General features: G+C 38.4%; 1 protein-coding gene across 1 annotated transcript in view; it reads right to left on the bottom strand.

Moving 5' to 3' along the window:
* The window catches only part of Wls (Wnt ligand secretion mediator), an 89,585-nt gene that overhangs the window by 35,997 nt on the left and 33,524 nt on the right, over window positions 1-20,064 (bottom strand). Inside the window, exons 2-3 of the mRNA XM_057793981.1 lie at window positions 18,771-19,043; window positions 60-184 (exon numbers count right to left, since the gene is read on the bottom strand). Of these exons, the coding sequence (XP_057649964.1) occupies window positions 60-184; window positions 18,771-19,043 (398 nt within the window). The remainder of the gene's footprint in view (window positions 1-59; window positions 185-18,770; window positions 19,044-20,064) is intronic.

The following is a 20,064-nucleotide window of genomic DNA, read 5'->3' as shown; positions in this document are numbered from 1 at the left end:
TTGTTGTTACTCCATGCCAGGAAAGAAACACTGTCAACTCAGCAATAAAAGTACCCTACCTTGGGGGATGTAAAAGTACATTTTAGTTTGCGTGGTACTCTTTCATGGGCCATTTCAGTCCATTCAGAAAACATATCATCACGGTAACCCAGGGAAACATCCATGGAAACTTCTGCATTTTCTCCTGCAAGAGAAAAAATGGACAATTTATAAGTAATTTTGTGAAAAATACTTTTTAAACATTCCAAAATTTTCACAGGCTCTTCCATGGAATCAAAACAAACAAGAAAACAAACAACAAGAAGAACCAAAAAAATACCCAAAACAACAACAACAACAAAAATCCAAAAGAGATATTATTATCAAACCTTAACCTAAAGATTGAGGTCACAGTACTAAAGTCTAGTATGGATTCTGGATCTTCTCCCATAGTCACTCTGTGAGTCAAGAACTTCCATTTAAGCTCTACCAGCAATAAAAACTTCATTCTCTCTGAGGCAGCACAGTTGCTTAGAATCTGAATCATAATTAGAACTTATTTTCCTGTAACTTGCACTGTTGGTGTAAAATATGCCTGTAAGAGCCACATGGGAGTTGTTGTACCAAATAGTTCCACAAAAAGTGCCTTAGATACAATTATCATAGTTGCTTGTTTTTATTGTTGTCTCTTTTGTTTTGTTTTTTCTCCATACTTTTCTTTTCACTGGAAAACTATTTTCTTTGGAAGAATAGGGCAGGTCTTACACATGGACAAAGTAAACTCACCCTACTAAAGAGTCCCACTTTCCTCCTCCATTCTTCAAAGGCTTTGAAGATTCCTAGGTGACAAGAAATATGCACACCTAGAGCCTACCCACCCAATGTCCTACTTGTGTCTTGTGTTTCTCTGGAGATGCTCTTCTTGGACAACTCTGATCTTATTCTCAGTGTTTATGTGTTTTTCTCCAAAAACAGGCATCCAAGAGGAATGAAACTACCATTTGTGTGGTCAATAATGATCAAAAGGCTGTTGTTCACAAAAAGACATACACAGCACTAGATCTCAGAGTCTTGGGTGCCTTCGCACAAGTAACAAAGGCTCTTTCTCTCTATATGAGATGAGTAGGAGATGAAAAGGATTGAAAGGGCTTCCTAATCAATCATATTCTTTTTTTATTATTATTTTTTATTCTTTTTTAATTAAAATTTCCACCTGTCCCGGTTCCCCATTTCCCTCCCCCTCCTCCCAAATATTGCCCCTCCCCCCACTCCCCTCCCCCTATCCCCACTCCTCTTCTCCTCCCCCCACTCCATTCCCCCTCCCTCTCGATACTGAAGAGCAGTCCAAATTCCCTGCCCTGCGGGAAGACCAAGGTCCTCCCACTTCTATCTAGGTCCAGGAAGGTGAGCATCCAAACAGGCTAAGCTCCCACAAAGACAGTTCATGTATTAGGATGGAAACCTAGTGCCATTGTCCTTGGCTTCTCATCAGCCTTCATTGTCCGCCATGTTCAGAGAGTCCAGTTTCAACCCATGCTTATTCAGTCCCAGTCCAGCTGGCCTTGGTGGGCTCCCAATAAATCAGTTCCAATGTCACAGTGGGTGGGTGCACCCCTCGTGGTCCTGACTTCCTTGCTCATGTTCTCCCTCCTTCTGCTCCTCATTTGGACCTTAAGAGCTCAGACCGTTGCTCCAAATTGAATTTTAAGCAGTCCAAGAATTATACATTCAAAACTGGTATTCCGGTTCATTATGAAAGTAAATCTGGTGTAATCAGAAAGTAGAATATATCTGGCTGAACAGTTTATTGGTCAAATGTATAACTGTGAAATATATCACGAAATGGTAGGTATGCCTTCAGGGAAACTCCTACCCTGGGCCCCACAAAAAAAAAAAAAAAAAAAAAAAAAAGCAATAGGCCTAGGTAGAGAAGGTATTTCAGGCAGAGTAAAGATCAGATAGAATTAACCACTGGCCTGGCCCCAGCTTTAACAATTCTTCTAATCTACTGAGAATGTTCAAAGGAAAAGCAATAAAAAATTTACACACTATATTAGTATACAACTACCCTATTTTAAGTAACAATAACTTCTGAGGTTTATTTAAATTAACTAATTTAATTTTCTATCAACTCTCATAACTAAACATTGATATGTTCTTTTGATTAATAAGTAAACTGAGGCTTTCAGATATTAAATAATGGCATAAAGACATATTGTTGATATTAACATGAGAAAGATAATGATCCTAAAGTAGCCTTAAAAGGAAAAATATCAAGTGAGAGTAAAACTCAGTGGCAGGTTCTAGGTTCCAACCTTAAAACTTCCAGGGATCTCTGTGAGTTCGAGACCAGCCTGGTCTACAGAGCTAGTTCCAGGACAGGCTCCAAAACCACAGAGAAACCTTGTCTCGAAAAACCAAAAAAAAAAAAAAAAACTTCCAGGGAGTGGGGAAACAGGGAAGGAAGGAAGGAAGGAAGGAAGGAGGGAGGGAGGGAGGGAGGGAGGGAGGGAGGGAGGGAGGGAAGGAAGGAAGGAAGGAAGGAAGGAAGGAAGGGAAAAAAATAAAAACTCTCCATCATATCCATTTATCCATTTCTTTTGTGGTTTTGCTGCAGGAGTAATGATAATAATTAATTTGCTTCACTATAAGTATTCCTGTTGCTATATATATATATATATCTTTTTTTAAAGATTTATTTATTTATTATATATACAGCATTCCTTCCATGTATGTTTGCATGCCAGAAGAGGGCACCAGATCTCATTATAGATGATTGTGAGCCACCATCTATAGGTGGGACCACCAGACTGGAAGTAGAGATGGGTCATTGAGAACAGGAGAATTATGGGAAGAGGACGCAGTTCTTTACCCAGCTGCAGAGGAAACAAGATGTGACTGCCTCAATGAAAAAGGTACCGAGCCATGTGGCTAGCACAGACAAGAATAATGGGCTAATATAAGTTATAAGAGTTAATAAGAAGCCTGAGCTAACAACGGGCCAGTTTACAACTAATGTAGACCTCTGTGTGATTTCTTTGGGACTTAACAATTGCAGGAACTGGGCAGGACAGAAACTCAGACAACAAAGGTGGATGACAAAGAGCTATACAGAAGCTAAATACGCTCCAATAACCAAAAACAGATAACTGACAAAGGCTTGATTTCTGTGTATGAGTGATCTGAGCAATAGTGATGGAAGACATCATCTGATTGCTTCTCACTTATGCTTCACTGTTCAAAACTAGTACTAGACAAGCAGATGGTACAAAGACACAAGTTGGATGTGCAATGGTGCTAGTTTCCATCCTATCTACAATCTTGTGGTTGGAAAACCTTGATTAAATCTAACTTACCATCTCCTTCATCTAACTTAGCAGCCATCACTTAACTCTCTATACATCTCTCCGCACCTAGGAAATATAGAAGCATAGGGCATTGCCCTCACAAGTCTGGCATACATGACATATGTATAGGATACACAAGTTTCCTTTCCATCCAGCAACAGAAGAGTTAGGCCATACTACTGACCAATTAAGTGAAAAGAAAGGGGGAAATCAAGAAATAATTATTATATGGTGTCAAAAACTTTTTTAGTTTTCAAAAAAATAAAAAAATAAAAAAAAGCCTTGATTTACTTGGGTCTTTGCCCTGGGAAGAAAGGTACAAAAAGTTTTCACAACTCTCATGTGCATTCTCACATTTCCAGTTACACGTGGTTGTTTGGTAACCTCAGATGGAAGTAACTCAGACCAGCCAGCTTTCAGTCTCCAACAGACATATAATCTGGGGTTATTTGTGCCAGCACTCATTCTCTAATCAAAAGCTCCCCGACCTGACTGGTATTTTCCTGATGCTTTCAATTAAGAAAATAACAAAACCAACCCTGTCTTATATCTATGGAATGTCTGGCAAAACTGGACTTGACTAATTATAAATTTGGCCCTGCCTGTGTTATTAAGGTATCCTCCAGGGTTGGGTGTGAACCGTTATACAAATGAATGAGAATGACTATTTAACAAACCAGGCAAAGTCAATTCCCTATATCTCTCTATCATCTTTCTTCATCCTGTCAAACATTAGTATTGTGGAGAAGTATTTCCATTTCTATATTCTGATGCATTATCTCTTGGCTGTAATTAAAAAGTCTACAAATGCAATATGACAAGGACAAAGGAATTAAACATTTCTTATGTCTATTACTTTATAGAGATACTCCTTTTCAGGAAAAAAAAACCCTATCTTTTCTTATTGCAGTCAAGGCAGCAACTCAATGAAGACTGAACAATTGGAAACACTATTGGGACATTAGCTGTTTGTATAGTGATGAATCTGAAGTGCCACAGATCATGGAGAAACCAAACAATTCACATCGTCAATTCTTTCTCATTCTTTCAGACTTACTCCATTTCTCAACTTATCACACAACTACTACCTATGGCCTAATTGAGATTTTTCACACAGAAGTCAGAGAGGTAGCTTCTAAAATGCTGTCAGTGGCCCATATCTTTGAATCCAGCACTTGAGAAGCTGAGGTAGGCAGATATCTGAAGTTTGAGGCTAGCCTAGTCTACATAACAAGTTCTAGCTAGCAGGGACTATATGAGAGACTTTAAAACAAAACTAAACCTACTTTCAATCCTTTATACCATCTTCAGTCTAAAATGAAAACTCTACAAATGGCATACTAAGATATTATCTGGCTCCTCTATGGTCTCTTCTCTTAGTCTGCCCAGGCTGTCCCTTCTTCTACAACATTGGCAGATGAAAAGAGGTCAGCTCTGAAGACAATCTGGGATCTCAGCACACCTTGCCACCTGAGAACAGTGCAAGATTGGGAACATGTCTAAACTTCTCCAGTTATGAAATGGGAGTTATAGTAAAACATCTCATAAGGCCATAAGAAATAAAGAAGGCAATGTATGCCAATTACTTGACAGAGCCTCAGAATATGCACACCACTATTTCAGTGCTGTCATTTGGGCACACTACACTCACCTCACTAGCACACCAAATTTCTAAAAGGAAACCACTTATACACAGTGAACTACAAATGGCTGGAGATAGGGTTTATTTAGCACCTTTGCTCGTATCAAACTGATGCCTTCTTAACTTCAGGAATTGCATCTTAGTCATTTCTGTTTTCTTAGTTCTTCATACTTTACCTGGTATAGGAGTTCCTTCTGTTTGTGTGTTGCTTTCATTGGTTAGTGAATAAAGAAACTACCTTGGGGAGCTGGAAAGACGGCTCAAAGGTTAAGAGCACTGACTACTCTTCCAGAGGTCCTGAGTTCAATTCCCAGCAACCACATAGTGGTTCACAGCCATCTATAATGAAATCTGGTGCCTTCTTCTGGCATGCAAGCATACATGGAAGGAATATTGTATACATAATAAATAAATAAATCTTTTTTAAAAATCTTTCTAAAAAAAACCTGCCTTGGCCTAGTTGATAGGTCAGAACTTAGGTAGGCGGAGAAAACAGAACTGAATGTTGGGAGGAAGAAGGGCAGACAGAGTCAGAGAAGCCATGGATCCTCTGCCAGAGATGGATGCCTGTTAGAATCTCTGGTAAGCTACTGCCACGTGGCAATACACAGATTAACAGAGATAGGTTAAACTAATATGTAAGAGTTAGCCAATAAGAAGTTAGAGCTAATGGCTAAGTAGTGTTTTAATTAATACAGTTTCTGTGTGGTTATTTCTGGTGTAAGCTAGCCGGGTGGACGGGACAAACAAGGGGCCCTCTCCTTACTACAAACCAACGAGAGAAACATATATTTAAAGCATACAGAAGAATATCCTACATAACCTACCAATACTTTCTTATCCCCAATCCTACCTCCATATACATTCATGCATATATTCATATGCAACACACATTTGCATACTTCACAAAAGTATTTTGTCTAATTTGACCCGTAATTAATTCCTGTGATGTTTCGAATTAAAATGACTCTGCAGGCTTAAATGCTTGAATAATTGGTCACAGTTAGTGGAGTTGTTTTAGTAGATTTAGAAGGAATAGGTTTTCTGGAGGAAGTATGTCACATAGGCTTTGAGGTTCAAAAGCCACATGCTATTCCCAGTTTTCTCACTCTAGGCTATGCTTATGGTTCAGGATGAGAGCTCTCAGCTCCTGTTCTTGCTGCCATCACTTTCGGTTGCTGCCATGGTTCTCTGCAATGACCGACTCGGATCCTCATGGAACCATAAGCCAAAAAACTCTTCCTTCTATAAGTTGCCTTTGTCAATTTTTTTAGCCACAGCTAAAAAATAAGTAATGAATACAGTTCCCAGTTACACACCAAAAATAAAATAAAATAAAATAAAAAAATGTACGCATTCTCTAGATCAGGAAAAAGAGTGGCTTGTGAGAAAGTGATTAATTCTCTTTTCTGGATAATAATATGGGGATAATGTATTAATGTTCTGCTAGAAAGTGCCAGTGGGGTTAAAGGGAAAAAAAGAAAATGTAGTTCCAGAAGCTATAAACCAACAACTTCTTTGACCTAGTGCCTAGCTAAGGTTTTGTGCTTCAATAAAACAATAAAATGGGTCTGCAAGACACAGAAATTATCTAATAAATAAAACTTCTTCTAAGAGATTCCAGAGAAGAAAAATTGTGCAACATTCTTCCGTATACAGAAAGACTTGACAATCTATTCAACCTGGCTTGTTAAAGCTAGAGGGAAATCAGATGATAAGACAAAGACATAACAATTTGCACTGCCACTGAGAGGGCAATAAATTCCTCTGAAAGTTAAATGAATTTCTTTTTCCTCTACCAAATATTTCCAAGCATCGACTGGTTCTATAAATACTACTAAGGATAAAAATGGATAAGACAAAAGCATTGCCCTCAAATTATTCACAGTAAATTGGGAAAATCGAACACTGAAACAAACCTATGTATACAAATATCTCAAAGTGTTTAAAGGCATTTGGGTTAAGCAATGAAGCACAGAAAGTGTGACTTTCAGAATCAACTCATCCACAGTGATATCTACCTACTAATCACAGGACAATAGTTCAAGAAGCAATGGAGTAGAAGCAACCATGGATAAAGGAAGATGTACATCTAAAAATCCATATAAGCATAAAGAAGGATTAAATGGTCAGAGAAACTAATTCAATATGGTGGGGATAGAAGAGTTGCTAGAAGGAATAAAGGATTGAGCAGCTGGAAGAGTCTGATAACTAAGAGTCCAAGTTACACTGAATACCATGGTATTTTCCCTAGAAAGATATTGAAGCAGGCCAGACTGTGATGGAGCATGCCTTTAATCCCAGCACATGGGAGGCCGAGACAGACCATAGAATTTCTGTGAGCTTGGTCTATAGAGCAAGTTCAAGGAAAACCAAAGCTACACAGAGAAACCCTGTCTCAAAAAATCAAAACAAATAAAAAATTTTAAAAAATTGAAGCATTCAAAAAAAAAAAAATTGAAGCATTCCTAGCAGCAACATAAAAGACAGACCTGGATTTAGGCACAACGGATGTTGGTTAGAGAGCTATACAAGAAAAAAAAAATCACAGTCCATTGTATTTCATAGCTCTGTTTATTTAATTAAAAAATATAGTAAAAGAATAATTTGCAAGGAATTTGAACTCAATGATCATCTTTTTTCCCCATATAACAAAGCTAGAGAAAACAGAACTATTCAAGCCAGCAAGTATTAAAACAAGGAAAACAAATGTGGTCAGACTTATTCCTATATGGCCATAATCATTATTCAAGCCAAGAGAAAACAAACCTGATAACTGAGGGATGGAAAGACACAGTGGCTACCTGTTTTCTCCCCAGGACAACACATACAGTGTACAGAGCACTCGAAATAGCTGATTTGGTGGTTGTAAAACTCTCTCTCTCTCTTCTCTCTCTGCAATTAGAGAAGAGAGCTTTATTCACACTGAATCTAAAAATAGACAATGGCAATGTTCACAGACTGACAGCTGCATTCTCATACTGTAACCAAGGAAGGAAAGAGATGGCTAATTTAACTCAACAATTTCCAAAACAAACAGTGCAAAAGGAGCCCAGGACAAAGAAAAAAACATGAAGGTCAGATGTTCAAAGGCTGCAAAAACAGCAGGGTAGCTGCATAGCAATTCATTAGGCCGTCCCAAATTCTGATGTGACCAGTGAAGTATTTTATCAGATCTGTCCACAGAACTCCAGGACAAAGCTCTAGCAGTTGCAATTGCTATAGGGATCAAGGGAAGACCAGTCATGAGGATTGAGGCTTTTCCATCTGACTTTTTCTTATATCACCTGAACAGTCAAAACTAAAGAACTACTTGAGGTTTTCTCCATAATTGCAGGTCACCCCCACCCCACTATATCTAAATTACACATTATATTTTAACTACCCCGAGGCATTTAAAAAACAAGAAACCAAACCAATAAAACAAAAACAAACAAACAGGTCATTGTAAGGGAGAGAAACCCGGTGTCTAGAAAGATCGGAACAGTTCATTCCCTCCCATCAGTCATAAAAACGTGTTCAGTTTTCTTCCTCAGGCACCCTGCCCAGGGAGGGGATTATGGCTCAGCTTCAAAAGAAACAAGGGGATGACTGTGGGCGGGGAGCAGCCTCTCCACAGCTCTCCCACAGATCTGTTCTGGCTCTCAGAGCCCCAGCTAGCCAGCTAAATGTCAGTTCACTGCACCCCAGCATTCTCTCACCACACTACCTCCATCGCCCCGGTGACTAAGCTGTTTCAACAGCTGTGTTATTACTGGAGCCAAGCCAGTGTTACTCACACAGAGTATTTGCTTTGTCCTGTGAATGTGGAAAATTATTGCACTAAAGATTCAGAGTTCTCTTTGCAGATAAGGCCATCCTTTCCTGATCATTCAGCCACATATTCCCTAAACTGAGCTCTGAGGGCAATAGGACAATATTCTGCTGCTACCTGGGTTTCCTGGAGATGGACAGATTCATAACATTGCAAACAAAGTGGAAGAGACATGTGCCCATTTGAATTAGAGAAAAGAAAAAAAAAAAAAACATGAATGTGATCATTGGTGGAGCACCAAAAATGTCAGTTACGGTTCCCTAAATAAAAACCACCAAGGATGAGAAGTAGACCTGCCTTTCTGTTCTGCTCTCCAGGGATGCTTTTTCCTTGACTTTCTTGCCTTGCTGGTGATGTCAACACTTCTTTATCTATGTGTGTGACTGAGCAGAGTCTTCCTGAGCTCTCCTTCTATAGCCCTATGCTTCTCTCCCTTCCCATTGTTCACAATCATTTGTGTTCATATCACTTCTGAAACAAGTGGAGTCTGGTGGGTGCCTTGTTCATCTTAATCACTTCACATACCCAGCTTCTTGCGCACTCCTGAGCAGGAAAGTAAATGCTATTTGTTTAATACTCTTTGTTTATAAATCAATTTCAACTCCCTTATGCGAAGGATGATAGGAAAAAGAGAAGGCATTTCCTATAATTGAAAACAATGTCTATTTCTAGTATACGCTGATTATTCATTCGTCGGTATATTAGCCACCACTCCTTTCTAAGTTCTTATAAATGACAGTAAGGCACAATTTCTGATATTAAATTGATGTCAGAAATGTGTTTTCTTATAAAAGTAGTATAGTATTTGAAAAAGAAAGGAAAGAGTAATTTTTAAAGCAAAGTATTTTAGTTTTTATTACATGTAAAATATGTTAACATTTTTCATCCATACAGAAACCAGAAAGAATAAACCATTCATAATCTCAAAGTGAAGAAAATAAATCCTGTTATGGTGAAAAGGATACACACTATACACCCAATTTTGCCAGACTCCAAAGAGCAAGCTGTTTCTCACTATGTCACTGAGTTACACATCAGGGAAATTAGGAAACTTGTTCCTTACACTAGGAAGGCCTCTATTCACCACTCAACTTTTTAAGTCATTTTATATATGGTATTTTCTCAATAAATTATGATGTTGGCTCATATTATTACTAAAGTACTTTATTGTTCTAATAGTTCATGAAGGAAGAAATCTAAAACATTATCAACTCTTTAACTTCCTTCTTTATTTAAGAAACCGGGGTAAAAACAAATAACTATAAAGCCATTCCTATCTTCAGGGCATTTACAATTGCAATTGAGTGATAAGTGATAAAAACCGGAATCTGATTAATATTGAGTGACAAATAGCAAATAAAAAAACAGCCGGGCGGTGGTGGCGCACGCCTTTAATCCCAGCACTTGGGAGGCAGAGGCAGGCGGATCTCTGTGAGTTCGAGACCAGCCTGGTCTACAAGAGCTAGTTCCAGGACAGGCTCCAAAACCACAGAGAAACCCTGTCTCGAAAAACCAAAAAACACCAGAGCCTCAGATTCATGGCCATACATGAAAACAAAACAACACTGTCATAATCATAAAAGGAAAGAATAGATTTCATACACATTCCTCATGCTGTATCTTGCAGCTGACCACAAAGCACAGAGGAAACAAAGTTCATATAAAAAAGCTACTGACTGAAGTGATCTCCTCTACTCCACAGAAAATCTTTGTTTATTATCTGCTCCACAGACAAGACTTGGAAAAGAAAATTAGACCAGAAAATTCAGCTTTTCTTTCCAACTCACCTTTTCTTCATCCCCTTGAATTGGGGATACAGATGAGAGCAGGCAGCCAGGAGGAAAATGATATGGCTGGAGGTTCCTGACCCTCAGACTCCTACCAACAGAGGTGCCTGAGAGGCAACATTTAATTGTGTAAAAACCAGCCTGTCTCTCCTCTTATCTTTATCCTCTGTGATGAAAAACCACAATTACTGGCATCCTCTGAAATCCAAGTCACTCGGCCAGTAGTAACAGTGATGGCTGTGCCTGTAGTTTAAAGCAAAGGGAATGGGGTTTCACTAGCCTCTGAAGCCAGCGCAGTGTGAAGCTAGCCTAGCTCAGCTTGGTAACTTCTCCTATTAGAAAGTTCACAAGTAGCCTCCTGTCAGGAGTACCACCAAGTGAGAGATACAGACAAAAAAGAAATGCAGTCTCTAGCTACTGTCTAATTAAAGGACAAGCAGGTCTCTAATTTTGAATCTACATTTCAGTTCCACATTACATATACAATTTTCAATTTTTTCCAGTAGGATTAAACTCACAATTTCTTAGTCAAAAAGATCAAATTAGTAACACACTGAAAAGCCCTGACATCTTTCAGTAGTTTATCTTTTATCTCCAATACAGACATATTTCTATAGCGTTATAGATGGGTCACTGTCGTTTGCAGGGAGTTTTTTTTTTTTTTTTGCTGTGAGTGTCAGGTCCCCTGAAACCTGAGTCACAGACAACTGTGAACTGCCATGTAGGTTCTGAGAATTGAACCCAGGTCCTCTAGAAGAGCAGCCAGTACTCTTAACCACTGAGTCATTTCTCCTGTCCCTAAAGAACTTTTTTGGTTTTGCTTGCTCCTTTGTTTGTTTTTTAGGGGGTGGTTTTTTGAGACAAGGTTTCTCTATTTATTAGTCCTGGCTGTCCTGGAACTGGCTCTATAGACAAAGCTGGTTTTGAAATTACAGAGATATGCCTGCCTCTGAATGGTAAGTGATGGGTGGGATTAAAGGCATGCACCACTACTACACGGCTGAGTGTGCTATTTTTAAATATTTTATTAATTCTTTGAAAATATTATACAATGTATTTTGATCATACTCCCCCAAATTCTCCAATACCACCCTTTCACTGTCAACTCCATACCTACTAAAGTTTAAGTTTTCTCCCTTCTCCCTCACTTTGAGTCCAGTTGTATTGCCCAACTACTTTTGGGATGGGACCTGCCCTATAGGTCCACCTACCAGGGGTCATGTCATTAAAGAAATATGATACTCTGTGTGTGTGTGTGTCATGTGGATATAGATATACCCCCTCCATCCCTACACACACACACACACACACACACACACACCTTGCAGCAGTGACGAAATATTAATGACTCCTTCATTAGTGGTAAAACTTTACACCCACCTCCCTCACTCCATGTTGTAATGTGTGGCTTGAGCTTGTGTAATTCTTATGTATGCTATCAAAATAGCTGTGAGTTCCTATGTGCAATTGCCCTGTTGAACTAAGAAAACACTGTTTTCTTGAAGTCATCCTCCACCTCTGGCTTTTACAATCTTTCCAGCTCATCTTCCATGAAGTTCTCTGAGTCTTTGAAGAAGATATATGGTATGTACATCTCATTTATGCCTGAGCACTCCACAGTCTTTTATTTGTAGCATGTTGATTCATTAGGGTATTGTTACATATTTAAGAAAGAAGTTTCTATGAGAGTGTTTGGAGATTCAGTGTTCTGATGCCAAAGCACACTTCACTTCTCCAATTTCATTCAACTTTGTTGACTGCAACATATTTCTTTCTCTTGGGCTAGTTCCACTCCCTGTTATCAGCTTTCCTTGGAAGGCATCCTACAACTCAGCATCTTCACCATGTTGAGGTCTCAAAAACAATCCAGGCTTTACCTTCACAGCTTCATGCAATGGCCTCTCTAGGCCTTCATTCAGGGACACCCCTCATGTGTGCCTGGCCTTGGTGGCTTTTCTTAGTCCTGGAGAGAGATTCCATAACCAATTTATTCTATGCTTGACTCTACAGTCAGAACCACGTGGGCAAAGTTGCCAAGTTCTTCTGCTTGCTGGAGCTGGAACATGGCCCCTCATTCAATTATATCTTCTCTAACTTTCTGTTTTCAAATGGTTTCCTTCATTGCATAAGCTTGACTGTCCTGAAACTCAATATGTAGACCAGACTGGCCTCAAACTCAGATATCCACTAGTCTGTCTTCTGAATACTGGGATTAAAGGTATGCACCACTACATTTTGACCTTGTAATCAGAGATTTCTCTCCCACCTGCCAGTTCTTGAATAAGCATTCAGAGGCTTAATATTACTTAAGAATACTTGACTAGATGGCCCAGGCTTACATTTAAATTAACTCATAATTTTTATCTATGCTTTGCCACATGGTTCATGGCTGTTACCTCATATTTTGCATGTCTTGCTCTTTCAGTGCCTGGTTGGTATCTCCCAGACTCCACCTTTCTTCTCCTGTATCTGTGCTTGGATTTCTCACCTAGGTGTATCCTATCTTTCCATAGGCCAAAGTGGCTTTATTTATCAACCATTAAGAACAACACATATTCATAGTGTACAAAGAGACTATTCCAGAGCATTTCCCTCTTTCTATCTAATCAAAAAGGAAAGTTTTTACTTTGACATAGTAAAATTACATATAACAAAACAGTTATCAGGAAAGAATTATAGTTACAATATCTAGTCTAGTTGTACTTGGCAAAATTAAAGAAAATATCATTTATTATACCTTTGTGAGCCTAAAGTTTCATATCTAATTTATCTTTTATCATAACTAAAGAAAACTATAATTACAACGATCTAGTCTTCAACTCCATCAAAGATCCCAGAAAGATATTACCTCAATAAACAAGAAGCACATTGTAAGCAAATTACAAAACTCTAGAAATGACACAGATATCTGACTGCCTAGACAGTCACCCAAAGTTCTTCTGTAATGCTGGGACATTCATCTTCAGCTATCAGGCCTAGAGTATTTAAAGGACTCTCCTACTTATATTGGCAAAGTTCATCAGTCACTTTTCTCTGTGTCCTGCAGAATTTCTGCCAGTTTCTTCTGTGAATCAAGAAATTAAAGGACCATCCTACCTTGTTTTGGCAAAGTTTAGAGATCATTTTTCTGTGGGTCCTGCATGTCAAGCAGTCTAGGCAAGAGCAGTTTTTTGCCCAAATGGCTAGTTTTGCCATATTGAAAACAAACTCCATAATAAGTTTCTTCAATGCCTATCATCTTCTTTAAAGCAATTGGTGCTGCCAGAAGCAGACATGTCTCACTGTCAAGAAAAGTCTAAGTTCTTAAAACATTTTAAATGCCATATTCTATAGGTCTTTGAGGTGTTTGAAGATAACCTACGTAATTGAAATATATCTTTGTATACCTAAAAAAAACTAATATGGATACAAGTTTGACTATTATAGAAGACCATTAATTTGGATTTTTAAATTATATATTATATTTTTAAATGAGCTGCATAAACATAACACCTTAAACAAGAGTAGAAATATACATACAGTATAACAAAATTGATCTTAAATTTGCATCAACAAACTAAAATTTATACAAGAGTAAAATATTTTGAGATTAACAGCTGTTTTTTAAATATAAGTTGATTCATTTTCCTCTTATAATTTCTACATAATATCTCACCTTCTTCATTTAGAAAGAGAATGACTATGATCAATAATAATTTATAATCAACCCCCTTTAAATAAAAACAAGCACTTATAAATAATATTTTTGGAATTTCAGTGTAGTTCTCTAGACTACTTCCTGTTGATTGGTGGATGCTGTTAATCATATGGGGACCCTGAGGAAATTTGAGTTAATGGCCAAGTCCTAGAAAGACCAGTTACAACATTTGTTGATAGATATCAACTGTCAAGGTTCAGGAGGTCTCCCTTTATCAAACCTGATCCATCTTAACCTGGAAATGAATTCATAGCCTCTGGTTTTCTGTGGAAACAAAAGCAAAACTACTTCTCCAAAGCAATGAATCTTTTAAGTTCCATTTTACAAATTTATTTTTTTGACTTCTGTTTTAAAGTTAAGGTGTTTAAAAAATATTTATACCATGTCTCCCAGCAGTTGTCTCTTGCCCATCAGTCACCAAAAAATTCAAAATTAACACAAAAATATACAAAATCCAAACTCACTGTGTATTTTCCATCTTTACACAGCTTATTATGTAATCTTTATTATTTTATTTCTCTCTTTAAAGACTTTATTAGATTATTTTTTAACTATGTATTCCTTTGTATAACTGTTGATACCCTTTCTTTCTTAAGCCTATGCACATTAGAAAACACACTGGAAAGAGTTTAGAGTGTTTTCAATCTGGACCTCTTTTACCTGTATCTTTTAGCCTTTGTTGACTGTGTGTACAAATCCTTTAACTGCTAAGCAGTGTGGACCTCTGCCTGAGGCTTTGGTGACTCGTTCTACCAACTTCTTGGGCTGTAAAATCTAGCCTAAAGATCATAAATAAGAACTGCATTAAGCCTTTCCTAGAGCTCTAGAATGCTAATACTTGTACTATGACAGGCATTTTTACTTAGTTTAACATCCTAGCTGCTCAAGGGCTCAGTGTCCTGCAGAAACTCTTAAAGGAGCTGGCTCCTTTTTTAAAGTTTTCCCAGGTCCTTTGGAAATTCAAGATCATCAATTTGCTATGCCATTTGTAATTGGAGGTTTCTCTCCAGTCTGTCAACTCTCAAATAATCACTCAGAGACTTAATATTACTTATAAATCTTTGGCCAGATGACTCAGGCTTATTATTACCTAACTATTACAATTAAATTAAGCCATATTTTTTAATCTATGCTTTGCCATGTGGTTCGTGGTTGTTACCTCATTTTGTACATGTCTTGGTTCCTTGGTGCCTGGCTGGCAACTGCTAGATTCCATTCTTCTTTTCCTGTATCTCTGCTTGAATTTTCCACCTAACTCTATCCTGTCTTTCCATAGGTCAACACAGCTTTATTTATCAACCAATGAGAACAACACTTATTCACAGTGTACAGAAAGACCACCCCACAACAGGGCCTAAGCTGTTCTTTAATTCTTTTACAAGTTGGAAGCTTAACTTGTGTGGTCTTGTCCCAAGTCATCACTCCCTTTCTTCCATTTCTTAATCTGTTTATCTCCTTGAACACAGGATTTATCTCCATTCTATTTCTTGGTGCCTCTTTTTTTCCCTCAAACTGTATAGTTTGCATTTCTGCTTTCTTAGCTTGCTCTTTTTCATTATAGATCTTCATTGGAGGGATCACTAATAACTATACAACAGAGTCTATACTAGGTCATTTTGAGATTTCTTCTGCCCACAGAATTGACCTAAATCTCTTCACTTTAACCTCTTTAGACAAAGACTCGTTAGACAAAGAGTAAAAAATAACCACATTCCTCACCAAAATATCACAAGAATGATCTCTAGCTCACATGTTAATATTCTTCTCCTTTGAAGCCTCTTGAGCCAGGCCCCCATAGCTCAAATCATTCTCAGCACACTGTCTTCCATGTTCCTACTAGTATGGCCCATTAAACCCCATTTAAAACCAACTCCCAAAGTTCACATTCCTCTAAACAAAAGCATGTTCAGTCCTATCATAGCAATACCTCCAAATCAGGAGCAGGAGAGAGCACGAGCAAGAAACTCAGGACAGCGAGGGGTGCACCCACACACTGAGACAATGGGAATGTTCTATCAGAAACTCACCAGCCAGCTGGCCTGGGTCTGAAAAAGCATGGGATAAAACCAGACTTGCTGAACATAGCGGACAATGAGGACTACTGAGAACTCAAGAACAATGGCAATGGGTTTTTGATCCTACTGCACATACTGGCTTTGTGGGAGCCTAGGCAGTTTGGATGCTCACCTTACTAGACTGGGATGGAGGTGGGTGGTCCTTGGACTTCCCTCAGGGCAGGCAACCCTGATTGCTCTTTGTGCTGACGAGGGAGGGGGACTTGATTGGGGGAGGGGGAGGGAAATGGGAGGTGGTGGCGGGGAGGAGGCAGAAATCTTAAATAAATAAATACAAAAACAAAAAAGGAAGGGAGCTGCAAAAAAACCTTTCGAACACAATGGAGAGAATTCTGAGAATTCTGAATTGTAAAGCCTAATTTGTTGGTCATTAAGGATGTTTCACATAGGGACATGACTAAGATTAAAATAAAATTCTTTTGTAAGAACTTAATTTCACTAGCCAAGATGTAGGGAAAAAAAGAAAGAAGGAGGGGCTGGAGAGATGGCTCAGTGGTTAAGAGCATTGCCTGCTCTTCCAAAGGTCCTGAGTCCAATTCCCAGCAACCACATGGTGGCTCACAACCATCTGAAATGAGGTCTGGTGCTCTCTTCTGGCCTGTAGGCATACACACAGACAGAATATTGTATACATAATAAATAAAAAAAAAAGAAAAAAAAAGAAAGAAGGAAAATGGGCTGAATTTCAAGAATAAGACTTTAAATTTTATATTTTGAAATAAAATTGCTTATTCTTCAAAATTATTTGGTTAATTAGATATTTTTTGATGGAGGTGGGTCTTGCATATATCTGTTGCTTTTATTGGTTAATCAATAAAGAAAACTGTTTGGCCCTGATAGGACAGAAAATTAGATAGGCAGAGTAAACAAAACAGAATGCTGGAAAAAAGAAGCCGAGTCAGGTAGTCGCCATGATTCTCCCACTCCAGACAGACACAGGTTAAGACCTTTCCTGGTAAGCCAGCTCATGGTACTATACAAAATATTAAAAATGGGTTAGATCAATATGTAAGAGCTAGCCAATAAGAGGCTAAAACTAATGGGCCAGGCAGTGATTAAAAAAATACAGTTTCCGTGTAATTATTTTGGGTAAAGCCATGCAGGCAGCCAGGTGCGCCGCTCTTATTACAACAATTTTTATTCAAATTTTGCACATAAAAAGTGGTTCAGAGATGTTTTATAAGTTATTTAACATTGTAGAACTTTTAGTAAATGGTGCCGGAGGGCAGTTCAATGACTCACCAGGCAGAAGTAATTGCTGCATGTGATAGTTTGAATGAGAATTGCCAAAATAAGCTTACATGTTCGAACACTTGGTCCTCAGTTAGTGGAACTGTTTGAAATGAATTATGAGGTGTGGCTTTGTTGCACTAGATGTAACTTTGGTGAAGGAGGTATGTCCCTAGAGATGGTATTCATGCCAGGGTACTGTCTCTCTATCTGCCTGCCAATGACAGATCAGGATGGATATGAGCTCTCAGCTATTGCTCTGGCCCCACTTTTGTCTGCTTCCCATCATGATGACCATGGACTAACTTTCTAAAACCTAAATTAAACATGTTTTTTGAAACAGGGTTTCTCTGTATAGCCTTGGCTGTGCAGGAATTCATTCTGTAAACCAGGCTGGCCTTTGCTTCCCAGATGCTGGAATTAAAGCCCTATGCTACCATGCCCAATTTAAATGCCTTCTGTTTTTGTTATAAGAGTTGCCTTAGTCACGGTATCTCTTCACAGCAATAGAATTGTAAACTAAGATACTGCATAAGCCTGATAACCTGAGTTCTATCCCCAGAATCCCACAGAGGACGGGAAGAACTATCACTTAAAAACTGTTATCTAAGCCGGGCGGTGGTGGCACACGCCTTTAATCCCAGCACTCGGGAGGCAGAGGCAGGCGGATCTCTGTGAGTTCGAGGCCAACCTGGTCTACAAAGGGAGTTCCGGGACAGGTTCCAAAGCTACAGAGAAACCCTGTCTCGAAAAAACAAAACAAAACAAAACAAAAACAACAACAACAAAAAAAAACACAAAAACTGTTCTCTAACCTCCACACAAGCAACTTTGCATGCGTATACATACAAGTTTTTAAATCAGGGATTTAAATCTCTCAGGAGAACTCTTAGGTCCATTCTCATAAGCATTCTATTATACTAACTTACCTGGGCATAAACATGAACACAGGAGACAAAAAAAAAGGATCAATAGGTCTGACTGTGGGCAATCTCACCAGAACCCAAGTGATCTATATGTAAAATGAAGTAATCCAGATATTTGTATCAAGGGATTTGGAAGATTAAATGAATTGATTCAGATGAAGGGCTCAGAAAGTGCACAGAAAGCAGCAAACAGCTAATAACTGAGTTGTCGTCATCATTCACACTCCTAGGAAGAAAATTCCCACAGGTGACCAAAGCAGTTAGGATACTTACTGATTTGGTTGTTCAACTTGAAAGCAATGTCTAGCTGCATGATAAACAGCATAAACTGGAACCATGGGCTCATCTCCATAGAAGGGAGGGGAATGTGTACAGAAAACACAATGTCATTGGCTTCAATTTCCCTTGGAATTGCTTCCTCAATGTCGCGGATCTTTTCACACTTGTTGGGTCCCCAAGGCACTAGCCATCTTGTCTTATGGTGGTTCTTACGGACATCAACACATTTTATTGACATGTAGGGCACTGCTGTCGTCGGTGCTGGAGCTGAAAAGAGAACATTTCCCTGTTTTAGAAAGGAATTCATTTTATTAACCGCTTCTAGCTAATGCTCTTTTCTGTTGTGCCTTCCAGTTAGTTGTACATTGCCATCTACAGCTGGGGAGCAATGGCTCTCTGACATCCTCCAAATCCAAGTGAGGACCCTCCTGTCATCTGCAGAAGGTCACAAAAGTATTTCCACAAGCCTTCCCCCCAGTTGTATTTCCAGTTAATTATAGTACACACTTGTAAGCAATCTAATTAAATAGCAGCCTCCATTCAAATCTTTGTCACAAAATTCCAATGTGCCCCAAGAGCTGGGTTACTGAGTAAGGACAATTGCAGAGATAAGTCTCTAAATTTAGATGCCAGGTCTTAGACTGACAAGTTAGTTACATCTGTGCTAGCCTCAGGATCCTCATCTAAGAGACAAGTTGGCTATCTTCTAAGGTTTCTCTTAGTTCTTTCGTTCCAAACCACTGTCTTTGATGTATAAAAGGAACTATGCTGACCTCAAAACTCCACTTAGCTTGGTACCTGTCTGAAGATGGATAATCAAAAACTGGTATTTCTAAAACAAACTAAAATAATACACATGTTTATCAAGAGAGAAAATAATATTTGAAATGTATAATAAGGAAGCACTGTTTTGTTTCAAAATGATTAATATGACTATAATAGTAAAATTGCGAAATATAATTTGAATTTTAAAACATATGCCTAAAATTCTCCTGGAGAATAGTAACTACTGTTTAAAAAAGGATCAAAACATTATTCTTTATTTAATATTTAATATATTAATATCTGTATTAATGGTCAATGTATTAATATCTTAATGTCTATATTAGTGACAAATGGGTTTTCAGAAAGACTAACCAATAACAAGTAAAATTGCTAGGAACTTTTGCACTTAAGAAGTATTACTGAAAGTCCTTGGGTGTTGGGTGTTTACTCCATCAACATGGTATTTCTATTGATTCATGCTATGGGAGATTTTTTTTCCTCAAAACTCAAAACCATACAGCCA

This window comes from Chionomys nivalis, chromosome 18, assembly GCF_950005125.1.
Source record: "Chionomys nivalis chromosome 18, mChiNiv1.1, whole genome shotgun sequence".
Taxonomy (NCBI): domain Eukaryota; kingdom Metazoa; phylum Chordata; class Mammalia; order Rodentia; family Cricetidae; genus Chionomys; species Chionomys nivalis.
Note: the sequence above shows the minus strand (reverse complement) of the source record. Positions and strands in the feature narration are given on the sequence as shown.